General features: G+C 38.0%; 1 protein-coding gene across 3 annotated transcripts in view; it reads right to left on the reverse strand.

Annotated features, from left to right (window-relative positions):
• Window positions 1-2,401: 2,401 nt before the first annotated feature.
• Window positions 2,402-19,192, reverse strand: part of SPINK5 (serine peptidase inhibitor, Kazal type 5) — an 83,835-nt gene continuing 67,044 nt past the window's right edge. For 2 of the 3 annotated variants that reach the window (XM_027546043.1, XM_027546042.1), the window contains 4 exons: window positions 18,857-18,956; window positions 10,779-10,909; window positions 8,598-8,676; window positions 2,402-2,708 (listed from right to left, as the gene is read on the reverse strand). In XM_027546043.1, the coding sequence (XP_027401844.1) occupies window positions 2,700-2,708; window positions 8,598-8,676; window positions 10,779-10,909; window positions 18,857-18,956 (319 nt within the window). In that variant the 3' untranslated portion in view covers window positions 2,402-2,699. The remainder of the gene's footprint in view (window positions 2,709-8,597; window positions 8,677-10,778; window positions 10,910-18,856; window positions 18,957-19,192) is intronic. The other variant, XM_027546044.1, reaches the window with a different exon arrangement.

Here is a 19,192-nt window from a genome sequence, read left to right on the forward strand (position 1 = left end):
CAGTGAGATGGGTCTGGTTTTCATTTGCCTCCCATATGGATATCAAGATATAATTCAAGTAGCAACCCAGAAATTAGTTTACTTAATGCAGCTATTTTCTTGTGACCATTTGGACACAGGTGACGTTTTATGTTTGCCTCCAGGTTGTGTCTCCAAAATAAACAGCTTTCACACATTCACATCCTTAACGCCAATTCCTGAGCCTCCTTGGTCCCCATTCCATTCCTGACCTCTGCATCCCCACTTCACCCTTGACTTTCACCGGGTCCGTAGGCATTTCTCTATTCCTATGTCTCATCCAGTTCTAGACTACCTTATCCTTCACTTCACAGTATCCCTGAGCCACACTTTCCCTGGTGCTCAATATGGTTGTCGAAGGTTGCTTAAGTCTTGAATGTGCGATAACATAGTCTTTTGTGCATGTAACCTTATGACCATAATCATAATAATGATCAAAGCAGTACAAGGAATTTGCTATTTTTATCTCAATAAAATATTCATAATGATATAATAAAGTAACTATTTCTCAAACAATTATATATCTTGGTCAGGAAAATAGTGTTTTGGGATTCCCCAGAAATAACCAGGAAAGAGATACAATCTCATATGTTCTAGAATCTCGAAACCCATTCTGTATATCCTGGAATTACCAAAGAAAATAGCAATGTTGTTTTCTCACTTTTTCCCCCTAAAATGGCTCTGTGTTTTCATGCTTGAAAAATTATATGTAAGCCTTCTTTCTTTTTTCTTAATGATATCATAGAAAAAAAAAAAAAACACCTAGGGAATGATTTATCTTAACTTTAGTTAAAAAGGACAAAGATCACAAAATTTTGCTTTAATTGGCTTAGTGGCAACTTATCTAAAAGAAAAAGAACAGCATAATAAATACAAAATTAACTTCCCAAATCCAGGTAAGCCAACTATTCCTGGCATAGCTCTAGAGCTAAGAACAGTTTGAAGCACAATGGGTTCCCCATAGCTTCCTCCATCTACCATCTGAGCCACCAGGGAAGCCCAAGTCCTTGCATCAGGAAGATCCCCTGGAGAAGGGAACGGCAACCCACTCCAATATTCTTGCCTGGAGAATCCGATGGGTGGAGGAGCCTGGCAGGCTGCAGTTCATGGGGTCGCACAGAGTCGGATACGACTGAGTGACACACACTTTTACTTTCCTGCATCTATAGTGTGTTCAGCATCAGCCCAGAATCTGCATGGGGACAATAACTAGGGGCAAGCTGTAGCAAGAGTCTGAGCTTGACAGTGTTTCAGCATCGAGGCGGGAGCTCACACATTGTTCTGTCCCACTCCTGTCTAGCGCTTACTTTGTCTAGTGGTTCTCTCATGTGTTATAAGTCACTAGTAGCTTCCAGCTACATATAGCTCTTGAGCACTTGAAGTGTGTCTGGTCCAAATTTCAACATGCTGGAAGTTTAAAATACACACCAATATCAAAGACTTAGTAACAACAAGTTTATATTGATATTATGATTATCATATTATGTATGTATTTTGAAATGATAATAGTTTTGATATATTGGGCTACATAAAATATATTCCCAAAATTTATTTTACCCATTTCTTTTGTAGCTACTAGAAAATTTGAAATTACACATGTAACTACTATTATATTTCTACTAGTCAGTGCTGCTCAGACTTGCATACATTGGTTACTCTTGTTGCATTAGTCTTCCCCCAGACTATGTATGGGTTCAAGGCTCTGATACAGGAAATTATCAAGAGGTAGCATGATTCAGTTCAGTTCAGTTCAGTCGCTCAGTCATGTCCGACTCTTTGCGACCCCATGAATCGCAGCACGCCAGGCTTCCCTGTCCATCACCAACTCCCGGAGTTCACTCAAACCCCTGTCCATCGAGTCGGTGATGCCATCCAGCCATCTCATCCTCTGTCATCCCCTTCTCCTCCTGCCCCCAGTCCCTCCCAGCATCAGAGTCTTTTCCAATGAGTCAACTCTTCGCATGAGGTGGTCAAAGTACTGGAGTTTCAGCTTCAATGTCAGTCCTTCCAAACACCCAGGACTGATCTCCTTTAGGATGAATGTTCTTGCATGGTTGGATCTCCTTGCATGGTTGGATCTCCTTGCATGATTACTATGAGAAATTACTAATTTGTGTCACTGGATGAGACCCAAGTAACTGAGACAGTTATGCTATCCATGGAAATACAGAAGCTAGATAGAGGAGCTGGTAAGGTAACAGTGAAGGTGAGGTTGAGTCATAGCCTAGGAGCCCTTACCTCCTCACCTCTCTTCTAGACATTTCTTCTGAACTCTGAGAGCAACTAGAATTTGAGAAAAGGATTAAAGAAAAAAAAGGATATAGTTAATTTTCTTCAAAAAAAATTTCTGTTATCCAGACAGTGACAAAAAAAATCCCAGAAATGGCATTCTGCTGAGTTTACTTTTATTGAACAAGCAGTTGAACAGACAGCATTGTGATCAGGAGGCTTCCACAGCACAAACTGGTTAAGATGTCTCTGTGCCCTTAGATCACAGAATCTAGGAGGGAAGAGATGGAATAGACTGAAAGTCAATGAGTCCATTCCCCCAACAGTTCTGTATTGTTTTCTATAGTAAATAAGATGAGCTCTGAAGAATTCTTTGTATATACAGATGGTGAAGGTAGGTAATTCAGAAGTGGGGTATACATTTTCCCTCATGGCTTTTACCAACTTTTGCATCATTTGACCTAGACAAGAAGATGAAGAGGTTAGATGTTAGAAACTCAGAGACATTGTAGAAATGCTGGCTATGCATGTATTATTGTAACATAGTCAAAGAAATCTGTAGATTCCTGCATTCTGCCAAGAATACAGGATTTCAAATCACTTTCACATTTTATTTAATTGATTCAATGAGTATTTATAGAGTATCTAGTACATTTTACCTATTGAGCTGGATGCAAAAATGACCTCTGCTCTTGATTACTTGTGACCCTCATGATAATGAAAGAAGGAAGGTGTCATTCATATCTTTTCAAAAAGGAAGCAATTGAGCTTCAGAGAAGTTCACTGACTTGCCAAGGTCTCGCATTTGGTCAGGACTTAAGTCTAATTCCTCTAACAGTTAATACTTTACTATTATAGTTTTAGGCCATAAGCATTTAAGTAGCTGTCTTCGTGCCTGACTCATCCATGCATATTCTTAAAATCAACATTTAAAACATTAAGTCGACATTTAAAGTTTTTTAAATAGTGACTGCATCTTGTCTGCTGGCAATCCCTGGAAGACTAGCAGCATTATTATTACAAACTCAAACCTCCATTTTAGTTCTCACATGGAACACATCAGGCTTTCTTTGATTTGGGTTGGCAACTTATGGTCTTGAATCCTTGAAAATCTTTGTCATGGAATTGAGAATAGTCATTTCTTCATCTCAAAATAGTATTGATATTTTTCTTAATATAGGAATTTCCTTCCAGTGTAGCTAATCTTTATTTCGTTCAGATAATGCCTTTTCTAGAGCCCTCGGTTTTCAGAATCTCCTGACAACTAAAGGATGGTGGCAGGTCTACAGTTGACCCAGAACTTAATTCTAATGAACTTGTGGTAAATGGCAGGATTTCTCCCAGGCTGATTTTCTTTAAAATGGGAAAGATAACGATCCCTGCTCTAAATACAGATCTACTATGAGGATGCAAAAGGAAAGAGCACAGGGAACTCTCTAAAGAGTTATATAAATCTTAGAAGTTACCATATAATGAAAAATATTTCTTAGAATATTGGGTTTTCAGTCTGTTTTTCCAGGAAAGTTGTTACTGTCGGGTCTTTTATTCATTCTTGGGATTCTAGACTCTCTTAGAGAATCATCTACTCATGAACTAGGTTCAGGCAATAAGTTTCAACCTCTGGGATTTACACCCATAATAGTTATCAGAGCAATGCTGGGCCATGACCCACCCATACCACCTTGGTGTATCCAAGATCCTTTGTTCGATCAGATAAAACCATAAGTAATATCCATTATATAACTCCAGGGGAAAGAAAACACCCTCATATGAAAGGAAGGAACTTATAAAACGTTTTGGTCTTATCTCTGGCAAGATACGTCATTATTTGAATAAAAACATCTTAGTATTATTTTATGGCAAATTCCTCATAAAGTAGTTTTCATCAAGTTGTCTACGTGAGATTGCAGCAAGGGATAGTCTAAGGTGTGGTCTGTAGGACTTGCAGAAAGATTATTTTTACCTTCCTGTTTTGAGATATATGTGACCAGATGTGTTTGTAAGATGGGGAGACAGTATATTCTGGCAATAAAATGAGAAGCAAACCACTAACAGTTTCTATGTAGTAAGATAGCAAACCCCATATAGGGACTAGGGCAAAAGTTTAAAACCTCTCTTTGTACATGTGTAAAGACCCAGAGTAGATAAATGACTTTTTTAACCCAGAAGAAAAAACAGCAAAGGTCTCCTCATTTCATTCCAGTCCCCTGCCTTCCAGCTGCCAATGTAAAAGCAGAAACATCTAGCTTATAGCTCTTTTATTTTTCCACTTTCCCATATCAGTGCTTACTGAGTAGTTCTTTTGAATATGGTCTCATCTAGTGTTGCTTGAGATCCTCAAATGTGGTAGAATCGTTTTTAATTCCATTATTGCCAAAGTGTTATTGCCAAATGCTTAAAAGTATTTACTAAAAATTTTCAGTAACTCAGTGAGAACTTTGGTTTACATATTTATGTGATTTGCCAAAGGTCTCATACATGAAAAACACCAAAACTCTGAACTTATACTTATCTGGTAACAACATTTTTCTCTTATTTGAAACTTCCTAATATTTTTACCCAAGTCAAATATCCTCTTGCTTGAGGAGGAGATTACTCAAATGCCATCACCAGGGACAATGTAAAACTCAATACAGTAGTTCTCTTTACCCCCGAGGTATACATTCCAAGACCCTCAGTGGATGCCTGAGACCATAGATATACTATGTGTAAACTGAATTTCATATATGTTTTTTCCTATACCTACACACCTAAGATAAAGTTTAATTTTAAGTTAGGCATAGTAAGAGATTAACAACAATAAATCTAAAACAGAACATTATGTGAATGTAGTCCCCCCCCCCTCTCTATAAATATCTTATTTTACTGTACCCACCCCTTCTGTGATGATACAATACAATGCTTGTGTAATTGAGGTGATGTGAAAGAGGGAGGTTTTGTGACATAGCATTAGGCTATCACTGACTTTCTGAATACATCAGCCAGAGGATCATCTGCTTCAAGCGATCCTGTATCATCAAACTGTGATGGTGTGCATGGCTGGATGTCAGGAACTGATATCCATGGTTAGGAATCTGATAGCAAAAGGTTTTTTTGAGGAAAACTTTTGAAAGGATATTGTAGTTAGAAGTTGTTGCTCTTTCTAACTCAAAGTGTTGCTGCAAAAGTTGCAATCCTTTGGTGATCATATGGGTGACTTTAATGCTGGCTTCCATTCAAGGATTGTACTCGATGCTGCTGCTGCTAAGTTGCTTCAGTCGTGTCCGACTCTGTGCAGGCCCATAGACAGCAGCCCACCATTATATTCCATAATTTTGCCTTAATGTTTGTGCAGCTTGAAACACTGGCAAAGTTTGCTAATGTTTACATTGCTGGTTCTGCTTCAGTTTCTTCTTTGTCTTCCTCTCCCTCTGTGGATGACTCAGTAAGTTCTTCTAGCCCCTCATTCTTGGATACTTGTCAATGGCCTTCAATATGTTATTCCACTTCATCAAGCACGACAGAATATCCTTCTCCATCAACTTGTCTTCTCCTGTGAATGAATTTGCTAACTTCTCCATCAATCCCCAGGAAGCCTTTAAAATCATTCACAACTTCACTCCATTCATTTTTCCAGCAAGCATTTACACTTTCTGGTTCTAATTTATCCATTGTAGCTTTGAGGAGTGTTACTGTGTCAGCAATAGTAAGCGATTTCCAGTAGTGTTTTTTGTCCAAATGAAGGTCTGCATCAATTGCTGATCAAATGTAATTAAACATCAGGCAGGTGTATGTGACTTTGACAAATTGAACAATGCTCTGATCAAGGGACTGAAGCAATGAGATTGTATTTAGAGGCAAAAATACAACCTCAGTGTTTTTATTTTCATAGCAGATAGATTCAGGATGTCTAAGGGCATTGTCTTTTATTAGTAGTACTTTAAATCCCAAACTTTCCTCTTCCAAATATGTTTCACTTCTGGGATGGAGCACTGGTGGTACTATTCCATAAATAAGATGACTGTCCCCCACACTTTCTGATTTTGTTACCAGAACATGGGCAGTTAATATTTGTTCTTCAGAGCAGGGGGTTATTTGCTCTTCACACTTTGCCGGCCTTAATCCCCTGTGGCATTACTACGTAGTAGCAGAGTTAATCTGTCCTTCCCTGCTTTTATGACTTGGTGTCTCCTTTGTGCTTCTGCAAATGCAGGTTCTATTGGATATCTTCTTTCAGAGGAGCCCGGTCTCATTGTAATTGAAGATGTGCTTTGAAGGATAGTCTTTCTCTTTAATCAACCTTTCAACTCTGCTAGAAATGTGGCAGCAGCTTCTTCATGGCAGATGCATCCACTCCACTCACTTTTATATTTTTCGGTCCAGACCTATTCCTGAATCTGTGTAACCATACTTTATTATAGTAAATGGCTTGGTGTCACTAATTTCAGGGGATTCCTTACTGAAATCTCATTATAGTCTTAATGCTTTTTGGCCAAACACCTTGTCACCAGTCAGAACTCATTTGCTGTTCATGTCTTCCATCCAATAAATATAATGCCTTTTCCATCTTAACTAAGCACTTATCACATAATATGTCTTTAACTTTTGCCATTTGAGATGAAGCAGCAAAACTAAAATAAATTTCTTTCTCCTTCTTCACAATTTCATGGATAGAAGATTCATTTTTACAAAAGACCTGAGCAACCTCAGCAACCTTAATAAGTTGAGAACTTCCACTTTGCACATAAAGGAACTTTTTGGCTTCTCTTTGGCATATACGAATTGCCCGTGTCACTACCCTTGCACTCTAAGGGGCATTATTTAGCAAAATAAGGGTCTCTGGAACAAAAGATGGTAATATCACAAGAGTTGATCTGATAACCTAGATAGCTACTAAGTGACTAGGAGATGGGATGTGCTGGACAAAGGATGATTTACCTCCTGGGTGAGATGGAGCAGGATGGTGCAGGATTTCATCATGCTACTCAGAACAGCAAATGATTTAAAACTTATGAATTATTTATTTTTGGAGTTTCCCATTTAGTATTTGTGAACTTTGGGTAACTAAAACTATGGAAAACAAAACCTCGAATAAGGTGAGATTACTGTAGGGTGTGTCAAAACATCCTTCAGTTCAGTCGCTTAGTCATGTCTAACTCTTTGCGACCCCATGGACTGCAGCACTCCAGGCTTCCCTGTCCATCACCAACTCCCAGAGCTTGCTCAAACTCATTTCCATCGAGTCGGTGGTGCCATCCAACCATCTCATCCTCTTTTCCTTCTGCCTTCAATCTTTCCCAGCATCAGAGTCTTTTCAAATGAGTCAGTTCTTCACATCAGGTGGCCAAAGTCCTGGAGTTTCAGCTTCAGCATCAGTCTTTCCAATGAATATCCAGGATTGACTTCCTTTAGGATGGACTGGTTGGATCTCCTTGCAGTCCAAGGGACTCTCAAGCATCTTCTCCAGCACCACAGTTCGAAAGTATCAATTCTTCTGTGCTCACTTTTCTTTATGGCCCAACTCTGACATCCATACATGACTACTGGAAAAACCATAGCTTTGACTAGATGGACCTTTGTTGACAAAGTAATGTCTTTGCTTTTTAATATGCTGTCTAGGTTGGTCATAGCTTTTCTTCCAAGGAGCAAGGGTCTTTTAATTTTATGGCTACAGTCACCATCTGCAGTGATTTTGGAGCCCAAGAAAATAAAGGTTGTCACTGTTTCCATTGTTTCCCCATCTATTTGCCATGAAGTGATGGGACCAGATGCCATGATCTTAATTTTCTGAATGTTGAGTTTCAAACCAGATTTTTCACTTTACTCTCTCACTTTCATCAAGAGGCTTTTCAGTTCCTCTTCGCTTTCTGCCATAAGGGTGGTGTCATCTGCATATCTGAGGTTATCAGTATTTCTCCTGGCAATCTTGATTCCAGAAGATTCCAAAGTTGATTCCAGAAACTTCCTTATAGGGACTTAAATGAAAAGGTCAATTTTTCATGTTGGGGAACAGTTTAATGCAAAGTACAAGGATAGAAAGTTTAAGTCTGCTTCTATCCCTGTCTGGCCTCTGTATCATAGTCCACAGAAAATAAAAGCTACTCTAAAGAAGTGTTGGTGACATTATGTACATTGCTCATAAACAGTCTGTTATCAATCCCAGTAAACTATAAACATTTAGAAATGTTAACTACTATATTTTAAATCCCACACATTTCAGTAATTAATTATCTTCACAATGAAGATAATTCTGGGGTTACGTGACCTACTATCATCTCCCTGGCCAGAGAAACATCCATCACTTAATACAAGAGAACAGCAGCCGAACCACCTGGGTCTAAGACTGTGATTCTGAACGCCAGAGTACTCACGTCAAGAGGTGTTGTTTCTTCGATGCTGTTCTCCTCACACCTTCCTTTACTGCGTATGTGTGTATTCGTTTGGCGTATTCTAAAACAGAACAGGAAGTTTCAAAGCTGGGAAAACTCAGCTTTAATGAAAACAAAACAAAATACAATCAAGCATCAATATGAATGACATTTGGGCATCAAATCAAAACTGAAATCAGGGGTAGGAACTGGTATCCATTTCCTAGTAGGCATCATTCAGGTTTATTCTCCCTCTTCTGATTTAGCTCCAGATTTATGCCCCAGGCCTGGATCTGTTTCATCATATGTCATTCTCCTATACACTATATATTCATGGAATTGTTGAATGTTAGAAATAAACATCATCTAACACAAAAGCCATTATTTTATAGATGAGAAAACTGGATCCCAGAGAGGAGTTTGACTTTATTTGATATCTATAATGTGACTTGGGGATTATAAAATAGGACACATTTTACAAAATAAGTTTTACATAAATATATATAAATTATGTATACATGTTATAAAACATAACTATATGGTCATCGTGAATTTTATACTTGGAAAGAATCTTAAGATATATGAATTTTAATGCCTTTCTCATAAGAAATATTATATAGCAAACATCTACTTGTCTGCTTTGGTGATAGGAGACTAACTGTCTATCAGGACAGTTCATCTAGTCTTTGAACGTTGCAAAAATTGAAATTTCTTCCCTCTAGCTTCTTCTAAGACCTCAGAAATCAGTAATGTTCCATCTTGCCTGGGACAGCCTAAATCTTCTCTTTATAACATGTGTTCTCAGTTCTTGAGCTAAACAATCCATCTTGAGACATCCTTTATCAGTATTTTTATCATGGGCATTTCTGTAATTTCTAAAGTTCCTTTGAATAAAGTATAACTTATTATAGGTTTAAACAGTTAATGGAATGTTTGTAGAGCATTGCTTGGATAATTTAGGGCCTGGTATTTACAGTAAAGAGAAATTGAAGGATTTCTGGGAGAGAATAAGACACATGTTGTAACAGATTCATGAATGGTTTTATTCATTTCTTAAATGTTTAAGACATTTAAGAATTAAGATTCCTTAGTTATTAAAACTGTGTGATATCCATAGATGGACTTCAAGAGATTTATGTGCCCACAGATATTCTGCATACAGATTTTTAATGTTTCATCATTCTTTCTTTTGTAGAAAGAGATGACTTTCTCCATATTATCAAAGGAATCTTTGATCCCCTTTTGTTTACCTTTGATATAACAGTATTGTAGTAGACAGAAAAGCAAACTGTATTTAAACCCAAATCAACAAGGTTACAATCCGGTCTGTTCTATTTCCAAAACGCTGTCATTTTAAACAGATTACCTGGACTCTCTGAGCCTCAGATTAACCTTCTGTACAATGAAAATAATACCGCTCTATAGTAAGTAGTGAGGTCAGTGAAACTGAGAATATTAAAGTGTCTTACTTACAGATATAACACATAAAGGACTCATATTCAAGTTTTAGTCTACATATATGAACTGTAGAATGTTTTTTTTTTTCTTTCGTGAGTTAGTTGATTTTAAAGAAATAAATGTAAATTCAAATATCTTTCCAGAATTGAAAAGGAGGATATCAGGTCCATCTTCATATTCCGGGTCTTGTTTATGGTGTTCTAAGAAGGACAGGATGAACATTCAGGGACTGCATGTTCCTGAGGTGGGATGTGGTAGAAAAGGCAAGATTTGCCACCATGCCCTTTTTTAAAGCTGGTGTAATGCAGGCTGGAAACACGTGGAGAATGAAGGGAAATCTGTGACTAGAAGCTAGTCATAAGGTTATTAGAGATTAGAGCCTGGGCTGACTCTGTACAGCAGTGATTCTCAACTTTTTTCTCTTTACATAAAGTATAGCTGATGTTCACACTCCCATGAGTGAACATGGGCTTAGAGAGATTTTCTCTAGTTACGTTGTAACCCCACCACTTTTCCCTTTCTCTTCCACTCAGTAAAGTATATGAACAATTTTATTAAAGGCATACCCATAGATATTCTCTATTTTATGCATGAACAGAATCACTCACATCTGAATTTTAAACTTCTACGATGAGGTGCAGTACCTTGCATTCATATCAGTACTCTACTGTGGGTCAACACTGTCTTCAAGAACCTCTACACTAGAAGATGGACTCGTATACGTACAGATTTTCATGGCAGAGCATGCAGGGATTGTTATATGTCTGGCCGTCATCACCACAGACAGGCTGTAAATTCTTTGGACAAAGGTAACCCATCCTGGGTAATATTCGGTAGTGTTTGCACATCTCAGAATTCTGAACAAACAAAACATAAAGTAGATTTGCTCAATGGCACTTAAGAGATACGGACTTGGTGAAAACCTCTTGATTTCCTCAATCATGTGTGACTAAACAGTAAAGGAAGTGTAACATAGGTTATACAAACTCATATATTCATTTCCCATCACTGTTAGGTAACCTGGATTTAGTTTCTTTTTTACTAAGGAAGTAGCCAAACCAAGATACAAGGAAGAACAAAGCAATTAGAAAGCAGACATCCTACCAGATAGTGCTGTGCTTTGGAGAAGGCAATGGCACCCCACTCCAATACTTTGCCTGGAAAACCCCATGGACAGAGGAGCCTGGTGGGCTGCTGTCTATGGGGTCACATAGAGTCGGACACGACTGAAGCGACTTAGCAGCAGCAGCAGCAGCAGTGCTGTGCTTAGTCACTCAGTCATGTCTGACTCTTTGCAACCTCCTGTACTGTAGCCCGCCAGGCTCCTCTGTCCATGGGGATTCTCCAGGCAAGAATATTGGAGTGGGTTGCCATGCCCTCCTCCAGGGAAATCTTCCCAACCCAGGGGTAGAACCCAGGTCTCCGGGTTTCCCGCGTTGCAGATGGATTCTTTACCATCCGAGCCACCTAGGCACAGATAAACTGAGGTATGGGAGAAAACTCCCATACAGAAAATAATACCTTTTTTTTTTTTTGTCCTTTTAAATGAAGACATTGGTTATATACAATCTAGAAAGACTCAAAATAAATGTTAGGTAATCACATGGAGTTTTGAGTTCCAGCTCTGCCACTAACTAAAGTGAGTGATTTACTTGACTTCTTTGAGCCTTAGCTTCTCATCTGAAAAACATGAATAATAATAGCTCTTGCCTCATATTGTTGTTTTAGGGAATCAAATCAGATAATGTACTTATATGCATACATAATACAGTGTTTGGCACATACTAAGTGCTCAATATATGATAGTTGTTAGTTTCCTAAGGTAAAACATACATAACTTTTTCATGTAGAAAAAGGAACATATTTGTTCTTAGTAGTTTTTTGGAATTGTGAGTTTCATGATGATGATAATAAATTTATTAATCTTAAAGGAAGCAGGAAAAAGGAAAAAACACAGAAATTTTAAAAATAGGATTATGGAAGACAAATTCAGTGGTGTCAAAAATTACATTAAGTGTTAGCAGGACTAACTACTCCAGATAAAGAACAGAGACTCTTAGTCTGGAGAAACAAAATGACTCAACTTATAATATTTAAAAGAAGTATACTTTATATTTCAACTAATAGGGTGAACATGAAAGGATGGAAAATAGATATGTACAAACACTCATCACACAAAGGTGATATATCTATATTAATATCACACAAAGTAGAATTTAGGATAAGAACTAATGTCAGAGATAAAGAAGAGGATTTCTAATTATAAAATAATAGAGTCCATAATTAACAATCTCAAACATTTATGTACCTACAGTAGAGTCTTAAGATAATGAGGCAAAATTAGCTGAAAGGAGAAAAAGGCAAATTTATCAAACTTTATATTTAACACTTCTTTTTGTCATTAATACCACAGACACAAACATAAAAATATGTATTTGAAAAACAATATAATCAGCTTGACCTCAATGATATTTGTAGATCTCTATATCCAACAACTGCAGACTACACATTCTTCTTAAGTAGACATGAAATTGTTGCCCAAATAGACCACATTCTGGGCCATTAAGCCAGTATTGATAAATTTGAAAACTGAAGTCATAAAATGCAAGTTTTAGGATCACAGTGAAATAATATTAGTAATATATATGATAGCTATGAAGCTACTAGGCATTTAGAAGTTATGCAACATACTTCTAAATAAATCATGACTCTAAAGCCATAATGGAATACAGAAATGTTTTGAACTGAATGATAATGAAAATAAAAAATACTCAGTAGTTAATTCAGTGATTTGAAGGAAAGTTTTAGGTAGATACATAAATAGAAAAAAATCTTAAAATCAATCTAAACCTCCATTTCAAGAAGCTAGCAAATAATAGGCAAAATAAGCTCGAAGAAAATAGCAGAAAATGAATAAATTTATGAAATAGAAAACAGAAGGCCAAATGGTTGTTTGAAAAGATCAATAAATTGATAAACTATTTGCAAAATTGACAAAAGTCAAGAAACACACATTACCAATATTAAAAGTGGTGCTTATATATAGATATTAAAAGGATAATATGAAAATGTTATGAATAACTGAATGTCAATAAATTTGACAACTTAATAAATTCCTTGAAAACTAATTTCTGAAACAGACACTGAGTAGATATTTAATAGTAGTATAATTTTTGCCTGGAGAATCCCAGGGACAGCAGAGCCTGGTGGGCTGCTGTCTCTGGGGTCGCACAGAGTCAGACACGACTGAAGCGACTTAGCAGTAGCAGCATATCTATTGATAATCATTTCAGAGGTGTAAAGAAGTATTTGCTAATTTGTATTCTAAAATAATTCAAACATCTAAAGGGACTGCTTTAGATTGAGGTGAATTCCATGTCAATAGAGATATTCAGGGAGAGTTTAAACAAGCACCTTCTGTAAGTCACTGGCAAAGGTGGGACTGAACCAAGTATATCCTTAATGTTTTTCAGGTATCTGCCACTCCAAGGTTGAAAACTACCAAAATAAAGGGTGATAAAGAAGCAACAAGCAGAATTATGCCTTTTTTTCTTACATAGTACATCAACTCTGAACAAATTATCCACCTTCAAAATAGACCTAGGATTCAGCTACTTCTTATGACCTCCACTACTACCACCATAAACCAGCCTCTCTGGTTAGTGCTGTGGCTAACTAGCTGTCCAGCTTTTGCTCTTGCCTTCCTGCAGTGTATTTTCAATACAGCAGGTGCAGTATCCTTTTAAAACATAGATCATGTTACTCCTCTTTTCAAAACCTTCATTCAGACTAGTAGACAACATCCTTAAAATGGTCTACACAACCTTACATAACAGGCCTCCTGTTATTGGAATAATATCTTCCTGTATAACTCTCACTGAGGTCACTCTGTGTCAGCTGTACTGGGCTTCTGGCTGTACTGCAAGCCCTGTCTCAAGGCTTTGCTGTTCCTCTTCCTGGAATGTTCTTCCCTCACTTATATGTATGGAATTAATCTCCCTAGGAGGTGCAAATGGCACCTTCTCAGGGAGCTCTTTTCTGTACAAGATACTTAAAATTGTATCTCAGCATTTACTATGTCATTTTTCTATTGAGTCACATTGCCTGTGATCTATTATAGAGAGTTTTGTCTATTTTGTTTACGGCTATTGTTCTCATAAGGCTTCTCTGGTGGCTCAGTGGTGAAGAATCCGCCTGCCCATGCAGGAGCCTCAGGTTCAATCCCTGGGTCAAGAAGATCCCCTAGAGAAGGAAATGGCTACCCTCTCTAGTATTTTAGCCTGGAAAATTCCATAGACAGAAGACCCTGGCGGGCTACAGTCCATGGGTTGCAAAAGAGTAGGACACAACTTAGCAACTAAACCACCAGCACCACCGTTTTAATCATACACATAGTAATGCTTGGAAAATAACAAGTGCTCAATAATTATTTGTAGCATGCATAAATGATGGCTAAATGACAAACTGAATAAAGAATGTTGTTCTCTTCTCCAAGAGAAAGCTCAGCTCAAAACCAGGTTACACAGGAATAAGCACGATGGGATTTCTGGTCTGCTGGTGATACATTATTTCTTGACCTAGGTGTCAATATCACAGATGTGACCACTTTGTAATATTTAGTTGTATACTTATGATAGGTACACTTTTTCTTTTTGACTATTATACTGCAGTAAAATGTTAAATAACAGATTTTATTATGATAGCCAAGATACATACACACACACACATAGAAACAATAGGATATTATTCAGACATGAGAAAGAAGAAAATCCTTCCTTTAATGATAACTTGGATGAATCCTAAGGATGCTAAGTTAAATAAGTTAGACAAAGAAAGGCAAATACTGTACAATAAAGCCAATCGCATAGAGACAGAGAAAAGAATGGTGATTACTAGGGGATTGGAGAAAATAAGGAGACACTGGTCAAAGGATATAAATTTTTAGATACAATTTATGGTGCTGTAATATATGGTGTGATGATTATAGGCAGTCAGTTCAGTTCACTCATTCAGTCGTGTCCTATGGACTGCAGCATGCAGGGCCTCCCTGTCAATCATCATCTCGCGGACTTTACTCAAACTCATTTCCATTGAGTCGGTGATGCCATCAAACCATCTCATCCTCTGTCGTCCCCTTCTCCTCTTGCCCTCAGTCTTTCCCAGCATCAGGGTCTTTTCCAATAGGTCAGCTCTTCACATCAGGTAGCCAAAGTATTGCAGTTTCAGCTTCAACATAAGTCCTTCTAATGAATATTCAGGACTGTTTTCCTTTAGGATGGACTGGTTGGATCTCCTTGTAATCCAAGGGACTCTAAAGAGTCTTCTCCAACACCACAGTTCAAAAGCATCAATTCTTCGGCACTCAGCCTTCTTTATAGTCCAACTCTCACATCCATACATGACTACTGGAAAAACCATAGCTTTGACTAGATGGACCTTTGTTGGCAAAGTAATGTCTCTGCTTTTTAATATGCTGTCTAGGTTGGTCATAACTTTTCTTCCAAGGAGTTAGTCCCTTTTTATTTCATTGGTGCAGTCACCATCTGCAGTGATTTTGGAGCCCAAAAAAATAAAGTCAGCCACTGTTTCCCCATCTATTTGCCATGAAGTGATGGGACCAGATGCCATGATCTTCATTTTCTGAATGTTGAGCTTTAAGCCAATTTTTTCACTCTCCTCTTTCACTTTCATCAAGAGGCTCTTTAGTTCTTCTTCACTTTCTGCCATAAGGGTGGTGTCATCTGCATATCTGAGGTGATTGATATTTCTCCCAGCAATCTTAATTCCAGTTTGTGCTTCTTCCAGCCCAGCGTTTCTCATGATGTTCTCTGCATATAAGTTAAATAAGTATGGTGACAATATATAGCGTTGATGTACTTCTTTTCCTATTTGGAGCCAGTCTGTTATTCCATGTCCAGTTCTAACTCTTGCTTCCTGACCTGCATACAGATTTCTCAAGAGGCAGGTCAGGTGGTATGGTATTCCCATCTCTTTCAGAATATTCCACAGTTTATTGTGATCCACACAGTCAAAGGCTTTGGCATAGTCAATAAAGCAAAAGTAGATGTTTTTCTGGAACTCTCTTGCTTTTTTGATAATCCAGGGGATGTTGGCAATTTGATCTCTGGTTCCTCTGCCTTTTCTAAAACCAGCTTGAACATCAGGAAGTTCACGGTTCACATATTGTTGAAGCCTGGCTTGGAGAATTTTGAGCATTACTTTGCTAGCGTGTATGACGATTGCAATTGTGTGGTAGTTTGAGCATTCTTTGGCATTGCCTTTCTTTGGGACTGGAATGAAAACTGACCTTTTCCAGTCCAGTGGCCACTGCGGAGCTTTCCAAATTTGCTGGCATATGGAGTGCAGCACTTTCGCAGCATCATCTTTACTATTTGAAATAGCTCTACTGGAATTCCATCACCTCCACTAGCTTTGTTCATAGTGATGCTTCCTAAGGCCCACTTGATTTCACATTCCAGGATGTCTGGCTCTAGGTCAGTGATCACACCATCGTGATTATCTGGGTCATGAAGATTTTTTTTGTACAGTTCTTCTGTGTATTCTTGCCACCTCTTCTTAATATCTTCTGCTTCTGTTAGACCCATACCATTTCTGTCCTTTATTGAGCCCACCTTTGCCTGAAATATTCCCTTGGTATTTCTAATTTTCTTGAAGAGATCTCTAGTCTTCCCCATTCTATGGTTTTCCTCTATTTCTTTGCATTGATCGCTGAGGAAGGCTTTATTATCTCTCCTTACTATTCTTTGGAACTCTGCATTCAAATGGGTATATCTCTCCTTTTCTCCTTTCCTTTTTGCTTCTCTTCTTTTAACAGCTATTTGTAAGGCCTCCTCAGACAGCCATTTTGATTTTTTGCATTTCTTTTTTGTGGGGGATGGTCTTGATCCCTGTCTCCTGTACAATGTCATGAACCTCAGTCTATAGTTCATCAGGCAGTCTGTCTATCAGATCTTGTCCCTTAAATCTATTTCTCACTTCCACTGTATAATCGTTAGGGATTTGATTTAGGTTATACTTGAATGGTCTAGTGGTTTTCCCTACTTTCTTCAATTTAAGTCTGAATTTGGTAATAAGGAGTTCATGATCTGAGCCACAGTCAGAGCTCCTTGTCTTGTTTTTGCTGACTGTATAGAGCTTCTCCATCTTTGGCTGCAAAGAATATAATCAATCTGATTTCGGTGTTGACCACCTGGTGATGTCCATGTGTAGAGTCTTCTCTTGTGTTGTTGGAACAGAGTGTTTGCTATGACCAGTGCCTTCTCTTGGTAGAACTCTATTAGCATTTGTCTGGCTTCATTCTGTACTCTAAAGCCAAATTTGCCTGTTACTCCAGGTGTTTCTTGACTTCCTACTTTTGCATTCCAGTCCCCTATAATGAAAAGGACATCTTTTTGGGTGTTATTTTTAAAAGGTCTCATAGGTCTTCATAGATCCATTCAACTTCAGCTTCTTCAGCATTACTGGTTGGGGCATAGACTTGGATTACCGTGATATTGATGGTTTGCCTTAGAAACGAACAGGAAAACTATAGGAAATAGTAATGTGTAATATACTCAGAGTCTGTGAGTAGACTTTAAATATTCTCACCACAAAAAAGAAATGGTAATTATATAAGGTAATGGAAATGTTAGCTAACACTATAGTGGCAATCATTTTATAATCTATAAGTCTATCAAATCAATATGTTGTACACAGGTTTACATAATGTTACATGTCAACACACATACAATAAGGGCTTTGCAATGGCTCAGCAGGTAAAGAATCTCCCTGCAATGCAGGACATTTGGGTTTGATCCCTGGGTTGGGAAGATCCTCTGAAGAAGAAAATGACAACCCACTCTAGTGTTCTTGCCTGAAAAATCCCACAGACAGAGGAGCCTGGCAGACTACAGTCCAAAGGGTCGCAAAGAGTCAGATAGAACTGAGCAATTAAGCACACACACACACACAGACACAACACAATAAAGCTGGGGGGGGGGGAGCAGATTTTGTGGCTAGCACTTCTCCATGCTTAGGGATCCCCAGTCTGATTTACTAGAAATTTATAATTAGTATTTTGTTAGTGTAACTCATCTGTTGTTGTACTTGATTTGGGAAAATAATTCGATAAAATTCATGTTTGATACCTTTCTTTCTTTTTTGGGTCATCAGACTAGGTGCTAAAGTCTCCCTTCTAGGGACCAATTTGAGATTGCCCTTTGTGAATGAATATACTTCATGCTCTTATATCTTCTTCTTTCTACTCCTGACCTTGACAAAGCTCTAAAAAAGCAATCCCAAACAGGGTCAATGTAAATATGTAAATATAAGTATGTCATTTTACACTTCTTATAAATGTATAGTAAGTATAAATATGTTCAGCATAAATTTCCAGGTTATTGGGAAAAGGACTAGGTTTGGAGGGGGAGTAGGAAGTGGGTGAGGAGCCTTTCTAGTCTGCTGAAATTATAGGGTTGAGACTCCTAACTACTTATTTGACTGCATGTGCCAGAAGTTACATGCATTGTACACCCACTTTTTAAAATTTCAAAATAAATTCATTTAGAGCAAGACTAATAATCTCAAAGAGCACAGAATAATGCACCAGTGAGTAATCTTGAGACTCTTCCTAAGCATGAACTCCACGGATTCCTTGAAAGGACTTGAGGCTGTACTGAATCAGTCTTTCCTAGGCCTTTACATGAAATGAGGCTTATGGACGGCAAAAGGGGCAACAGCACTGCCCGCCCCCAGAATAAGTGAATTAAGTTAATAAGTAACTTTTTAGAAACAGCAGTTCTTACCAGAGAAGAAATGGAAGACTCTGAGCTGTCTTCCTCTTCAGAAGATCTAAAGTGGGATGGTTTTTCTTCAAGTCTTATCCTGTCCAAAGCTTCTTTTTCACTAGAAAAGAAGACAAAAGTAAATTTGGGTCCACAAAGACTGGCTCCTGTAATTTCTAGTTGGAAGTTAAACATTTCTAATAAAATATGATGGAACCACAGAACACTGCATGAGAAAGTGTCCAGGAAGACATGTTAAGAAAAGCACACAGCTGGGAACTGGCTTGGCACGCCCTTCACTTAACAGATGTGTGACATTGGACAAGTTCTTTAGAGTATTCCTTTCTCCAGGGGATC

Source organism: Bos indicus x Bos taurus, chromosome 7 (assembly GCF_003369695.1).
Source record: "Bos indicus x Bos taurus breed Angus x Brahman F1 hybrid chromosome 7, Bos_hybrid_MaternalHap_v2.0, whole genome shotgun sequence".
Lineage (NCBI taxonomy): Eukaryota > Metazoa > Chordata > Mammalia > Artiodactyla > Bovidae > Bos > Bos indicus x Bos taurus.